This window comes from Ruditapes philippinarum, unplaced genomic scaffold (genome assembly GCF_026571515.1).
Source record: "Ruditapes philippinarum isolate M1 unplaced genomic scaffold, ASM2657151v2 ctg4670_1_1_1_1, whole genome shotgun sequence".
Classification (NCBI taxonomy): Eukaryota; Metazoa; Mollusca; class Bivalvia; order Venerida; family Veneridae; genus Ruditapes; species Ruditapes philippinarum.
Genome location: NW_026863880.1, coordinates 26,499 through 40,894, shown reverse-complemented (window position 1 = coordinate 40,894; position 14,396 = coordinate 26,499). Strand labels below are relative to the sequence as shown.

General features: G+C 31.6%; 1 protein-coding gene and 1 pseudogene across 1 annotated transcript; one reads left to right on the top strand and one right to left on the bottom strand.

The window, feature by feature from the left end:
* The first annotated feature begins 2,008 nt into the window (after positions 1–2,008).
* On the top strand, positions 2,009–8,670 carry LOC132723641 (uncharacterized). The gene is made up of 7 exons (XM_060708403.1): positions 2,009–2,253; positions 2,596–2,699; positions 3,104–3,223; positions 5,733–5,882; positions 6,173–6,312; positions 6,498–6,701; positions 7,240–8,670. The coding sequence occupies exons 1-7, from the start codon at positions 2,080–2,082 to the stop codon at positions 7,455–7,457; spliced, it is 1,110 nt and encodes a 369-aa protein (XP_060564386.1). The 5' UTR covers positions 2,009–2,079; the 3' UTR covers positions 7,458–8,670.
* Positions 8,671–8,826: 156 nt separating this feature from the next.
* LOC132723640 (uncharacterized) lies at positions 8,827–13,331 on the bottom strand (annotated as a pseudogene).
* Positions 13,332–14,396: the final 1,065 nt, after the last annotated feature.

The following is a 14,396-nucleotide window of genomic DNA, read 5'->3' as shown; positions in this document are numbered from 1 at the left end:
TATTTTATAATTCATTGGTCTGTTAAAGCGCCTTAGATATGTTTTTCTGCACTTAAATAACAAATGTGGGACAATGAAAGTTAAAACCGCAGCTGCTACTTTTTGAAGAACATATACCTAACCAACTTGGCAAACATATTTTCTAGAGTTAACATGAGCATCACCTGCACCATATGACAACCGTAAGTTGTTGAAATCATAACCGTGTTGATGCACAAGAAATCCATAGATCACGAAGAACAGTGAAACTACAGCGTTTTTTTAATCAAACCAACCAACTGTTGTACATGTACAATTATAACTACATGTATCTACAACATGAATGGTTCTTAAAATAATGGTTATCTAGCACAAATAATGTTTCAAACTGTTATTTCTAAACTAACATAATAAATAATTAATAGCACAAGACGAAATAAAAAATACACTATTACGATAATTTCAAACTTTTTGATGAATTGTAATCTGAATTAATAATACTCGATTTGTTATATTTAGTGGTTTATATTAAATGCATGAAAGAAATGAATGTGTGTCACTAAACGAAGTTTAGTGGTTAGGAGGTTTGATTAATACCGACACAATACGGAAATTAAACTTAGCATGGGACACTGAATCGTTAAGCGTTGATGAACTTTACAGATTAACCTACAGAAAATGTAATAAAAAATTCGTATTGGTTACGAATATTTTTCGAATCGCTTGATAAACTTTAACATTAAAATAAACTGATTCGGAAATTATTATAAAATACAAAGAAGAATGTTAAGTGGAATTGAAAAGATAACTGAAAGTTTTGAAGCTATTGAGCTATTGAGTACAAGCATATTGGTTTATCAAATATTTTTCTATCTTTCAGAGTGTTGAAGTGAGCATTATAAGTCAAAGCACATTGACAATTATCTTCCTTCATAACTCATGCCTTATAACGTAAAACTTATGATGAAATACATATAATCACGGATTTTGAATTAGTACGTCGGTAGTATTTATCCCATTTCGGCTTGATAACACAAACACAGAAAACACATACTCATTTTGGTTTCGCAGAGATTCAATTTATCTCTTAACTTAATACTTCATTGTACAACAACATTTTGTAACACTTACTCAATGCTATTTAATGTCTTCTTGTACATATATATCTAGTATCATTTGTACTCTCCGGATCGGTTTGTCTCGAATTATCATTTAATTTGTTCAAATGACCCAATACTAAACAAGCGTTTTAACGCTTTTAAACCAAACCGAGCTGGGAATTGTTTACCCTGAGCTATCTATTATCATAGAGGTATGTTTTGTGTTACATTAAATTAAATTCATCGAGCTAAATTAAGAAACAACGTCGGCAATGTCTGTTACTAGTTTAGAATGTTATCACCGTTACACCAAATTATACATATTAAGTATTTTGTTCTATATATGCATTACTCAAGACACATTAAGCCGGATTTAACTCAATACAGGGTCGGAGCAGTACCTGTAGACGCTTGCAGAAATCATGATCACAGAATTGACAAATATGTTTTTACGCGGATTATTATATTTTTATTCATTGTCATAAATCGGTCTAAAAAGATAAATTAGACCTTTTAAAGTTCATTCCGTTATGTAAAATGCAAAATTTTAGCTTTTAAACTTTTTTTGTCTGGTATGTACCGTAATACAGTATTAAAGGGATATTCAGGCAAATAATGACAAAAAAATTAAAATGATCTTATGTACTCAAATCACGCTAAAATGACATTTCTTAAAGTTCCAGCATGAATTTCTGTTTAAGTTCTATATATTTTGGGTTTGAAGCGTAAATATATCTATTTATGTTGAACAAAATTTAGACGCCAATAGAATCACCAAATTGTTTAAAAACAAGTCATGTGACTTTAACAAACCCTTGAAGTTACAATAACAGATATTGTGGATATTATATGATTGAAACAAGTCTAAGTCATTCATTTGACACGTTCGATAACGTTTCCAGAGTTCACTGAAACAACTATAGGGTATGTAAGTCTCGTCATGTGACCTCCGAGAAATTACGATACTTGTTACTTCCGGGTACAAACAAAAGTTAACGACATGGCGCTTTCGATTAGATATTGGTCTAAATATGTCGATGGCCACGCAAAGCTTCTAAGGAAGAGCGAGGCATCGGTGGAGAGCGACAGAGTGCTCCGTTTTGTTCTTGACGACGCAAGAGTTATTTCATCATATGTGCAGGCTTCCATGAAAAACACGTCGTATAAAGTTCAGGTTAGTAAAATTCTTCGCCAACTTTATAATGTAACAATGTTATGTCATGCTTTTCCTTATGATATATATATGTGTGTGTTTGTGATGTTTGATACACGTTAATCTTCACTCGAGTTTAATACTGGCGAGTGCGATTTGTAAATATTTTCTTAAAAACGATTCTTATACTGCCAGCTTTGTAACACTCTCATTAGTTTCGGACAATACACATTTCGGATAGAACTGTTTACAACTCGTATTTTTATTTGTTTTGAATGAATTGGGTATTTTCAAAACAAAACATTGAATATATGTTTAACAAATTGTCAGTGTCAAATATTATAATTTCTTATACTTTTATAGATTACTCTGGACGATGAAGATAATGGTGAGGTGAAATCAACGTCATGTCAGTGTCCATTAGGAGAGTTTAAGTGTCACCATGTTGCTGCAACATTGCTATTTGGGTAAGGCATATAAAAAAGGATATACTGATTAAAAATATAAAGTTTAACACTGCATATTACCATGTCACCTAGTTTTCTTTTGATTATATGCTTTAAAAAAGCTTTTCAGACGACAGAGTGAAGTTTACATAAATGTGTTTAAAGTCAAAGACTGGACAAAGGTGGTCGACTTTTACTTTACATTATATAATTTTATCACATGTTAGACAAAGAAAACTAACTATGTCAAATAAGTAATTGTTTATGGAAGACATATATTGAATTTATTTGGTTTTAGATATATCAAACATCCCTATAGATAACATAAAATCCCTGGTAACCTCAATTTTTTTTTTGTAAACATTATTTGGGAAGACTGATTATTACAGATGTAACAAATTTATGTATGTTTTTTTGTGTATTAGGTATAAACGAGCAAGCAAAACTGATGTTAAGTGTAGTTGGTTGAAAAATCCAAAATCTGCACCCCCGAAGACCACACTGACAATGAGTGAACTATATCCTCCTAAGCAACCAGAATACAGGTAAGGATACAAATCTTAAAAATATGTAAATCAATATGCTAACTAAGGCCCCCACGGTTACACGTTTAAATGGATTTTTTGGATTTTCATTCGTAAACGTTTATGATATTGTTTACCGTTTAATCAAAATGACCATATTATCTTACAAATATCTTGATCATTGCCTGTAATCACGGATTTTATCAAATTCCAAAGTAAAATGGGTGTTAACAACCTTCCGCACAGCATTGCTTTGCAATAATCGCTCATGACATAATACTTGTTTTGTAAATTTGATTTTTCTTTGATCTTTCAAAAGAGAGAAATGGGAATTCAATGCAGAAAATGTGTGCCGACACAATCATGATGACCCTTGAACATTATTTATTTGTTTGTTTTGTAAATGTGTTTAAAATAGAAAGTGCGTCATCATCTGGGGACTCGCATACATGATGTAGTATAGTATATAGAAGTACCACTGTTTTAACAGTATTGTTATGGTTCTTACAAATCGTATAAACGTTTAAAAAAATTGTAAACGTGGGAGCCTAAATACTAACTTTAAAGCTAAATGGTGTATATTTAGTACCCTTAATTTTGTTGATTCATATTTTGTTGATTTTGACATTTGGGAAATTCACCAAGCTAAGGCCACTTTGTTTTCGCTTTTCTGAGCAAACTGAGTGATATAGGAAAGACAGGGTGCCTTTTTTTCACCCAAGCGTCCCAAAAACATGATCATCTATATGACCATTAATTATTAATTTCAAGGGGGGGGGGGGAATTTTTTCAGATTTAGGAGTAAAATACTATTTTAATTGGGGAATTGGTCTGATACTTGGCCCACAATTTTACCAAACGAGAGCCCTGCATACATGGACTATGCATTAATTTTCTATTCAGGGCCCTGAAGAGACCTGTCACTGCTGATGACAGGTTATACCTTTATCAGCAACTTGGACAATTAGGGCGTTTTACAGGTTGTCTCACAGTTAAAGTGTTTTTGATTTTGTTGAAATCATTATTTTAGTTCGTTGAAATCATTATTTTAGTTCTCCTGGGAATAGTGTTTTTTATTTTGTTGAAATGATTATTTTTAGCTCACCTGATCATTTTTGATGGACCACAGTTGTTTATGTAACTCTGTACCTATGTTGTCAACAAAGAACATGTACTTAAAAAGTTATCTTCAAGAAATCTTTACCTTCAATATTCTGCATTTAGCATAACATTTTAGTCCTCTTCTAAAATCCAAACAAAAATTTTAATTATCTTTGGAGAAAGTCCTTCAAAAAATTACTATGAATAGTTAGGTTGATTATTAGTCATGAAAGATTTTAACCAGTATTGACATAAGTTTTACCAACTACAAGGCTAATTCACTATGAATTAAACAAAATTTGACCCTCCAGTTAAAATCCTGAGGGTCAAATCAGGTCTTTTGGAAATCTGAAGAGCCAAAAAGTCATTTCAAGGGTCAAAAGGACACCCTGAATTATAGTTGAATAGCATTTATAATTTACTTGTTGAATTTTTATAAAAAGTTCCACTAAGGTCCAGGTCTCGTTAGCATTCAAGAATCCTCTGGATTCTTTTGTTAGCTTTTGATTTTAAAAGTTGTGTTTTGAATTCATGTTTGTATTATGATTAAACATTTTTTTCTTGTTACTAATTTATATGCAGTTTCAAAATTTTGAATAATTGATCTTAAAGCTGCAAGCCTTCAGATGAGCCAGTATCTTTCAAGAAAAATGTATTAAGATCTTAAGAAAAGTAAAGATTCATGTTCAATTAATCATTTATATGTTAAGTGCATTTAATGACTGATTTTGCAATATCATCACTCTAATAACTAAGTATACTGCTTTACTAGCCAAATAAGAGGTATTTATGTATATTCTGACCTCTTTTTGGTAATTTATCATTTTATGTGGATTGTAAGTGCTATTTGCAGTGTGCAAGTAACTAAGTATCTTTGTTCACTCCATAATATTTTATTTTTAAATACATTTTAAATTTTTTTATGAAAGTTACATTAACTGGAGGTATGCTGCTTTAAATGTTTTCATGTTTGAATATCTAAGATCAAATTTAAATTATTAAAGTATTATATATAATATAATGACACATGCCATACCTGTTTCTGACACAAATTCACAATATCTTATAACAATTTCATTTCTATATTACTTATTCACAATGCCTTATTTTCATATAAAATAAAAGGCAATAACCTTCTGAAAATTGATCTGAATTGAAAAGTTTTTATTTTTTATGCAAGTTGATCTTCTATATGTGTGCTTTATGTTTCTATCAACAAGAGGGTATAAAAGGAATTGCACACAAACTGTTTAAATTCGTTAATCACATTCGTATTTAGTACGTTAATTTTTGTGCATATTTGTTCTGCAGCTTTACACTGGATTCTCTCTGCTGAACCAAAAGTCAGGCAGTTACCTATTCCACTGATGGATGACCTGTTGATAAATCCGGATTACCTGTCAGCTGAAGATAGTAACACATGGTTGAGACGGCACCTTATAGTTTCCACTGATAAAGTTAGAGAAACTGCCGCTCTCACCATTGGTCAAAGGGAGAATTCTTTGTGGGCAGCTGTCCGAAAATTGCGTTTCACTGCCTCAAATTTTGGACAAATTATTGCTGCAGCAAAACATAATAGGTAAAATCATCAAATCTTTTACTGTTTTAAATACTTATTTTTTTGTGTGTAATATATGAAATGTATGTATGATAACTAATAGCTTAAGAAAACAAATAATTATGAATTGTCATCCTCAACTAGAGTTTTAAAATAAATGAAATATAATTAATATTTATTAAATGTTATTTGCTCCAGTTGCATCAACCTTTTATTATACAATTATACAATTACTTCAAACATATAGATGCTGTAACATGAGCAAACAAAATTGTAGTCAAAGCTATAAGTATGTCTTCAAATAATTTCAGATTGTCAATTTCATTAAAGAAAAGGCTTTTAAGTGCCTACAACCTTGAAAAAAGAGCCCCTATTGAATGGGGTATTATCCATGAAAAAAATGGTTTAGAGGCATACAGTGAGAAAGGAGAAGTAACTGTTAGGCAGACAGGTAACATTTTATCATATGTTTATGCAATTTGTTATACTTGGTGATATCAGAGGTGCTGACTATGTACAGCCTTGATATTAAAATTTTATGGAAAATAAAATGTGTTTAACTTTGATGGTGAGTCTTACAAGCTGCTGAAATAATGAAACTTGCACCCATGTACTGATGTATTTTTTCTTTTCCAGGTATATGGCTTCATGAATCAGGTATCCTTGGTGCATCTCCTGATGGTTTTGTACAAGGAGAATTCAACAAGAATTCAATAGTTCACCAACAGTTAACAGACCAGGATGAAATTTTGCCAGACATTGTTGAGGTGAAATGCCCTTTCTCAGCTAGGGAAATGACAGTAATTGAAGCTTGCCAATCCATTAAAGGGTTTTTTCTTGGTAAGAATCCATTAAAAAATCACGGCATATTATCAGTCTGAATGTTTTATTATTAATTCATAATGCCTCCAGATTCATGCAAATCTTTAAGAAATTTTTGAAAATGTTTTAAAAAGTAAACTTTAATAGTATTGTTATTGAACAAAGAAAATAATTTTCACGTTGCAAACAGCACTTACAACCCATGTATATCAGCAAAAAGAGGTCAAAATATGTGAAAATAAGCCCTTACTGCATTAGTTACTCAGTGGAAATAGGGTGAAAAATACTGCAAAATCAGTCATGAATCGCCGATTACATAGAAACTATTACTTTGACTTGAATCTTTTTATTTTGTCCTGTTAAGTTTCCGTAACTTTAATTTTCTGATGATTATGAGAAAAACCGTTAACACCCATTTACAAACTAACCCTGTTCAAAGGTTTTCTGTGTAAAAGATATGTATAATAATGTAAAAGATAGATTGAAATATTATCAGTGTATAATTAATTACAATGCTTGTCATTTAGTTTTATGATCAACTTTTGCAATATTACAGAATTGACTAGTGATGGAAGGATTAGGCTGAAAGAAACTCATGACTACTGGCATCAGATTCAGGGACAGCTGCATATTACAGGTGCTTTGTGTTGTGACCTAGCTGTGTGGACTACTAAGGACTTACAAATTGTTCGGATAGTCAAGGATAAATTGTGGGCAACAAACATCTCTATAATGGTGGACTTTTATTTTAACAAGTTCATACCATCATTGTAAAAAGTGTGTAACTAGAACTAGATATTTTGTTCATAAAGAAAACTTCTAGCATGACCTGCATTGTTCGCTATTGAACATAGAAGAACCAAAAGTGTGTGTTATTATGCAATAAAATCACTGTTGACATTCTATATTTTGACATGTGACATTATTATAGATGTGAAGAAACCACTAAAAACGGACTTGCTGAAATAAGTACGGAAACAAATCCGGCGCAATTTAGCTTAATAAGTATGGCAGCATTTATTTGTTAATGTTGTGTTAGAATCGAAATAATATATACAATTTGGTGATTGTATTGCTTGATAAAATCACTGTTTGTTCAGATGCACATCATAACACGCATCAAAACTCCATACAGTGATTTTTTTCCCAACTTGTTCAAAAAATTTAGTATTGAATCTACACAAATATAATATTCTATTTATCACATATATAAAATAAGAATTGTAAATTGTTAAAGAGTCATTTTCATTGTCTCGCCTATGGTGTAACGCTAACATTAGCGCGTTTTAACGCTATGTTCTTTTATATAACACAAATGATGTCATGTCACTGTTATTACACCGGGTAATATTATTTTTGTGTCGCCTCTACGGAGTAGTGGCGACATAAAGGGATCACTTCTCCGTCGCCTGTCCGTCCGTCCGTCGGTCACAAAACTTGTCCGGACTACTCCTCATAAACTACTGGTGCAATTTCATCCTAACTTTACAGGAATGATCAGTACCAAGTCTAGTTGTGCATATTTTCAGCATTTTCTGGTTCAATGATTTTTGTCAGAGTTATGGCCCTTTAATAATTTTTAAGTTTGTCCAGACTACTTCTCTTATACCACTAATGCAATTTCAATGAAACTTTACAGGATTGATCTGTAGCTCAAGTCCATATTGCAAGGGTTTTCTGGTTGAATGATTTTTGGCCGAGTAATGGCCCTTTGATAAAAAGGTTTCTTTTTATGTGTGTTGCCAGATTCACAAAAGCTTGTCCGGACTTCTCCTTATGAACTACAAGTGCAATTTCATCCAAACTTTACAGGAATGATCAGTACCAAGTCTAGTTGTGCACTGTTCGTCTGTCACAAAATTTGTCCCAACATCAAATTGGCCATCATGACGTGACACATGTGATTTCTGATCGCTCTTGTTATTAAATGGCTTTATTTCACTCCAGTGCCGCATATTATGTGATTAAAATGCATATGTACTGGACACTATTGTAACTTATCATTTATCACGTTGGAATACGAATTCTTTATATATATATGTTGTTTTATTGATACATTTTAAGATCTCAAAAATTTGTTTTCTGAAGATGAACCAGTATAATCAATTCTTGGAATCAAATCAAAATAAATGAAACAAACAGAATCAGTTCTATTTTTATTTCGTATTATTTGTTTCCAAGTATATCACATTGATAGTAAAATAAAATAATGTATCACAACTATTTCAAAATCACATGTATAGCTTTAAGCCACTGCATTAAAATATATTCCATTCAAGACCGATGTGAAAATGGTCCTTAAACCTGAAAATCCATTGAATATGATGAGCTTTACACACAAAATTGCCAGGTCAAACTATTTTGCTTTCAACATTTAAGTTAAACAAAATATCCATTGGAGAAGTGGATCAGGATAATCAATTTTATTACATAATTGAATATGCAAACTCCAAAAATTTAACCAATCTCTCAAGTTATTCTTAAAGGCCCATTATGCCTCAGAAATAGAATTTATTTCTCACAAACATTTTTTGTATTAAAAAATACACTCATTTGGTATATACATGTGCTATCTTTTGTATCTTTAATTCTGTTGGCAATATTGGTAAAATTATAGTGAAGAAGTATTTTGTATGGAAGTCAAAATACTACATGTACTTGTTAACATTTTGCTGCCTTTACCACACATTACACTTTCAGCGCTATTTTCTTCAGTACTTAAACATGTAACATGCTCTAAATTTCTTTTTGACACATTATTTAACACATATTTAACATGTTTGATATTTATAAAGAATTACAAATATTGATTTAAGGAAAAATGTGCCTTTAAAGAGCTTTATTACTGTATAGTCAGATTTAACTCAGTGAGGCATGACTTTAGTTTTGTATTTATATATTTTTTTTGAAATATTCCTAATAAGTATAAAATGCATATTGATAAAGCAGTTGGAAATTAGCTTTTCAATGTTGTTTCAGTAGATTATATCTTTTGTCACAGTAATGACTAGACTTTCCCAGTCTTTACAGCTCACAGAATGAAATTTAACTATAATTACATTGTTGTTGTTGTTGAAAATATTTTTGACATTTTTTTACATTAAATATTCCATATGCATACTAGTATGGTGAAAGTAATAAAACCATTACAACATACAAAGTATTGTTAGTGTTTTCTTCTGGAGATAAGTGCTTACAAACTATATAGAATAAATATGCCAGGTATGAATTAAGTAGGCAATAATGAAAATTGTTTCATGAAAGCATACATGTCTACTTGAAGACAGCTCAGGAAGTCAGGATTGAACAATTTCATATTTATCATCAATTTCCTTTAACAGTGGAGATTGAATATTAACAAGACAGCAGCATAGTTGAAAAAATTTTGTTGATAAATGTCTATACTGTGCTGGTATGTGATTTAAAATGTCAAAATTCTTAATTCTTTCATTTGCCCGTTCAACATGTATCCTACTTCTTCCAATCTTTAAACAAAGTTCAGCCTCCTCTTTGGTAAATTGACCTTTGCGCAGAAAAGGAGGAATATTCAATGTTACACCAGTTGGTAGTTTGTCAAAGATATTGAAACCCTTATCAGCCAGTATCATGTCACCTGGATTTAGTTGATCAAGTAACTTGGAATGTTCAACTATGGCTGCATCAGATGTTGACCCTGGGTACAAATCAGAACAATAAACTAATGCTGCATTTGGAGCTACACAAGTTACAGCTTTGACAGTGTGTCTACTTTTATAGCTACTGTAAGAAAGAGACTGACAATTCATGTCTGATGGAACATCTTGAATAACTTCTGTAGCATCCATTGCTATCCTTGCAGAACTGAAGTCTTTGAAAGACTCAGGCATAGAACCTTTACATTTCAATTGACTAGGTATGCCAACAGCCTTTAATACACCATCAAATAAATTTCATGAAGAACAGAAATATATGTGTTTACAATATTTGAAACAGTTCCCCTACTTATGTTAAACCTCACTGCTAAATCTAAATCTTTACAATTAAGTCTTAATTTCAGTAGAGTCATTAAAAGTTGATCTTCTAAGCTGAAACAATTGACTGTCCATCCTGCATAGTAATTAAAGGGTGCCATTCTCTTAAGCAAGTCTGTCAATACATTAAAAACATCACCTGGCACTGAAGTATACAGCAGCATCTGTAAATAAACAAACATTAAAGTGATACAGATATGCTGAAAATATTGTAGTTATAGATAACATGTATTATGTCTTCAATAGAGTTGTGTATTTTCAAGTAAGGTATCACAACACAATAATTGCGATACTTTATTGCAAATTTCAAATAAAAAAATAAACCTATTCCCTTTGATAAGTTCCACATTTATCATTCTATAAAGGGTACATGTATGACAGACGCAACATGTATTATGATTCATTCGGCGTGTAATCAATTAAATATTAACTGCAAAAAAATTACAAATATTTTCAAAAGAAGAATCTATTTTGACTTCTACTATTGATCAGTAATATATATTAAGATCTTTATATTGTTTTTACAATTCTGATACAATACACAACCTCTGTTGTTTCAGGAATGTATCTTTCCAGCCCTAGTCTTCAACTACTTAATCATTACATGTCTTTTAAATAAACTAATTTGTTTGCATGAACTACAAAAACTATTAAGGCAGAAGATTTTCAATCCATTGTCATGAAAATATGCTTACACTGAATTTATCTCTGGAATCAAGTTAAAAAATGAATAAAAAAATAACCTTGTTTGTGTCATTAATAATGTCTTGTATCTTCATTCTTGGCTTTTGTAGTTTGATCATTGCCAACTCATTCTCCATACTTCGTATTTTCATTTCTAAGTCTTGAACTACAAAATATTAATATACTGAAAACAATGAATCTCACACAAACTAGTAACAATCCACTGCCTTGTTACAGGGTTGTAAATATATCATCATACAAATGAAGCTGAATGTCAATAAAGCTAGCTTATCAGAATTAGTGGTCATTATGGTGGACTATTGTTAGTTAGTTTTATAAATACATTTACATATTTCCCAAATTCTTATTTTCAAACAGAAAAATTGGTATATTAAACCTGATCTTTTTTATTCTCCAACAATATTTAAAATTGTGTGCAACACATTCTGATAATTTGCTCATTAATTTGAATACATTAGTCAAAAGAATGTACAGATCTATTTAACTTAAAAGCTTAACAGTTCATACATACCAGAATTATGTTTTGTTGATGGCTCTACATCAGAATCATCACAGCCAGAATTTACATTGTGGTAAGTGTGATCATGGAAAGTGATTGGTTGATCTTGGGCAGTATTATCATCCATGGTTTTGTCATTACATTCTAACATTTTTCTTTTTTTCCTGTTTGAAAAGACATGTACATACTATCAGATAGCATTGGTTTAGGTATTATATTTTTGTATAGTTGACTGGCTTGTGTCAATTAAGTCATTTACTCTTTTCAATGACATCTTGATGTTAAAATGTGTATTGCTAAAAACTCTAATCCTTCAGATTGGTATATTTTTATAACCTTTAAACACCGGTGACCCTGAACATATCATGAATTATAAATGGACCATATTTCATTTGACTAACACATTAACAATTGTTTCGACATAGAATGTAGAAAGTGTTTACCTCTGAGGGGTTAGTATTTCAGGAAAACAGCCAACATTCTTACTGTAGGAAAAAATGCTAGGACCATTTTCCTTCTTTCCATCAGTGAAATGACAGCTACAGAGCCTGTCATTTTCATTTACCTCCCTGTCAGCTCGTCTAAAAGGTACAATAAAATAAACTTTTTATTCCATCTAAATTCAAGTAAATGTATTTGAACAAACAAAAGGGCGGCTGGCTCAGAACAGTTTTATTTAATGACAATATAATTTATAAAGCTAACAGATTCTACATAACAACATAAAATAAACACTATTATATATGAAAATCATATTAAAAAATGCCAATTTATTGTATGAAAACTTTCTCTAAAAAAATGGATAAAAGTCACTAGACTATATTAACTGTTTACTTTCTTGGGAACTGATCTAGATTCCAAATATTGTTGATTCGTCAACACTACTGTAGTGTAGGGATGATGTGAATGCTTATTTTCATTTTTTTAAATGATATTCAAATTGTGTATATGTAAGGGCAGTAATGATCAAATTTGGAAGATAATAAACATAGTATCCGAATGAATGGATATATCCGAAATTCGTTTATTTTCAGACACCCTAGAAATAAAGCGATCCCCTTCGTCATTTTTAATAAGCATACATAGTTTGCACCAGTAAAGTTTTATAACAACTCTCAATAGCATTAATTTGGTAATATTAGCGAAATAACAATAAATCATTTACGATTTTTGATGCTTGAAATGATTAAAAAAAGCCGCTTTATTTAAGCTTATATATCTTCGTATTTTTCGAATCAAAATTTACCTACCTGCACAAATCAGCCCATTTTTTTCTTTCCTTTGCATTTTTAGGGAATCTAAACAGACTACACGTCTGTGGTCCACCAGTACGATGGGCACAACCAAACGCATAACAATATACCATTTTAAGAGATCCTGTGCTTGTACCCGGAAGTTGAAAATCGAAAACGAAAGTAAACGAGACTTACGCGCCCTATTCTCTTGTAATTTGTTGTCATTAATGCTTCCGAGGGATCACTTTGTTTCCAGAATTTCATACTTCACAACAGCAGGTGTCAAGTGCCGTGTGGCAGCCGTAAAAAGTTGCCCCGTACTTCACTTCAGTGTTGTTATATTTTCTGGTCCTTCGGGATCATTGATGCCAGCACTATTAAGTGTTGAGAATTGAGTACCGCTCAAGCCGGTGCTAGTGGGCGTGAGGGATGTTGCACTTATTCATTATCCCTCATGTACAGACTCAATCAAACCGAGTCTGCAATTCTCTTGTAATTTGTTGTCATTAATGCTTCCGAGGGATCACTTTGTTTCCAGATTTTTTTTTCATCCATAAGGATTGTTCGGCGTTAATTGTTTGTTACCCCCTTTCATGCCCTGCGCCTTCTGGGTGCCCTGCTATGATGGGTTTGGTGTGTCGTAGGCTGCATGCTTTAAAAGTTGCCTTTGCCTTGTTGATCTTTACATCAGTTTTTTGCCATATCCAGCCAATCACTATAATTGTTTACATGTGATGTTTCGCAGAACAAGGCGCAAGTGAGTAAGTTTATCTTTGAAATAGGTTTATTTCTTTTAAATAGCCGGTCAAATGTTTTGGAAGGAACTAAGTCAAAAGTTCTGACTGGCTAACTTTGAGTGTTACAAACTAACAGCAACACCAAGGGACAAATCAATCTTACAGGATTAAGCTAAAAGATGATTAAGACTTCTGTTATTCGAACCCATTTAGTCGTCTCTTATGATTACGCAGGAATAAACAATGGCTGAAGTTCTAATGCTCCATCCCTTAAAGGCAACCCCACAGCAACAAAGGAGACATGTTTTGAATAAAATCTCAAAACCAAATAAATGCAAAGACTTCATAATTCAACACTTATCTTATGCGAAAAAGAGGTTTTAGCAGATAAATCGTAAAAATAAAATTCTTTAAAAATTAACGTCGTCCATGTCAACTTTGATAAGAAGTTTATGTCTTTGTATATATCCTCTACATTTGATCTACTAAGGTTAATGTTCATACTTGAGTAAAAATAAATTTCTTTA

What these genes read in the sequence shown, in the direction of transcription:
- LOC132723641 (XM_060708403.1), top strand. Translation starts at nt 2,080, where the DNA reads ATGGCGCTTTCGATTAGATATTGGTCTAAATATGTCGATGGCCACGCA. An exon ending in GCTGCAACATTGCTATTTGG is followed by an intron (nt 2,700 to 3,103) that starts GTAAGGCATATA and finishes TTTGTGTATTAG; the next exon opens with GTATAAACGAGCAAGCAAAA. An exon ending in CCTAAGCAACCAGAATACAG is followed by an intron (nt 3,224 to 5,732) that starts GTAAGGATACAA and finishes CACATGGTTGAG; the next exon opens with ACGGCACCTTATAGTTTCCA.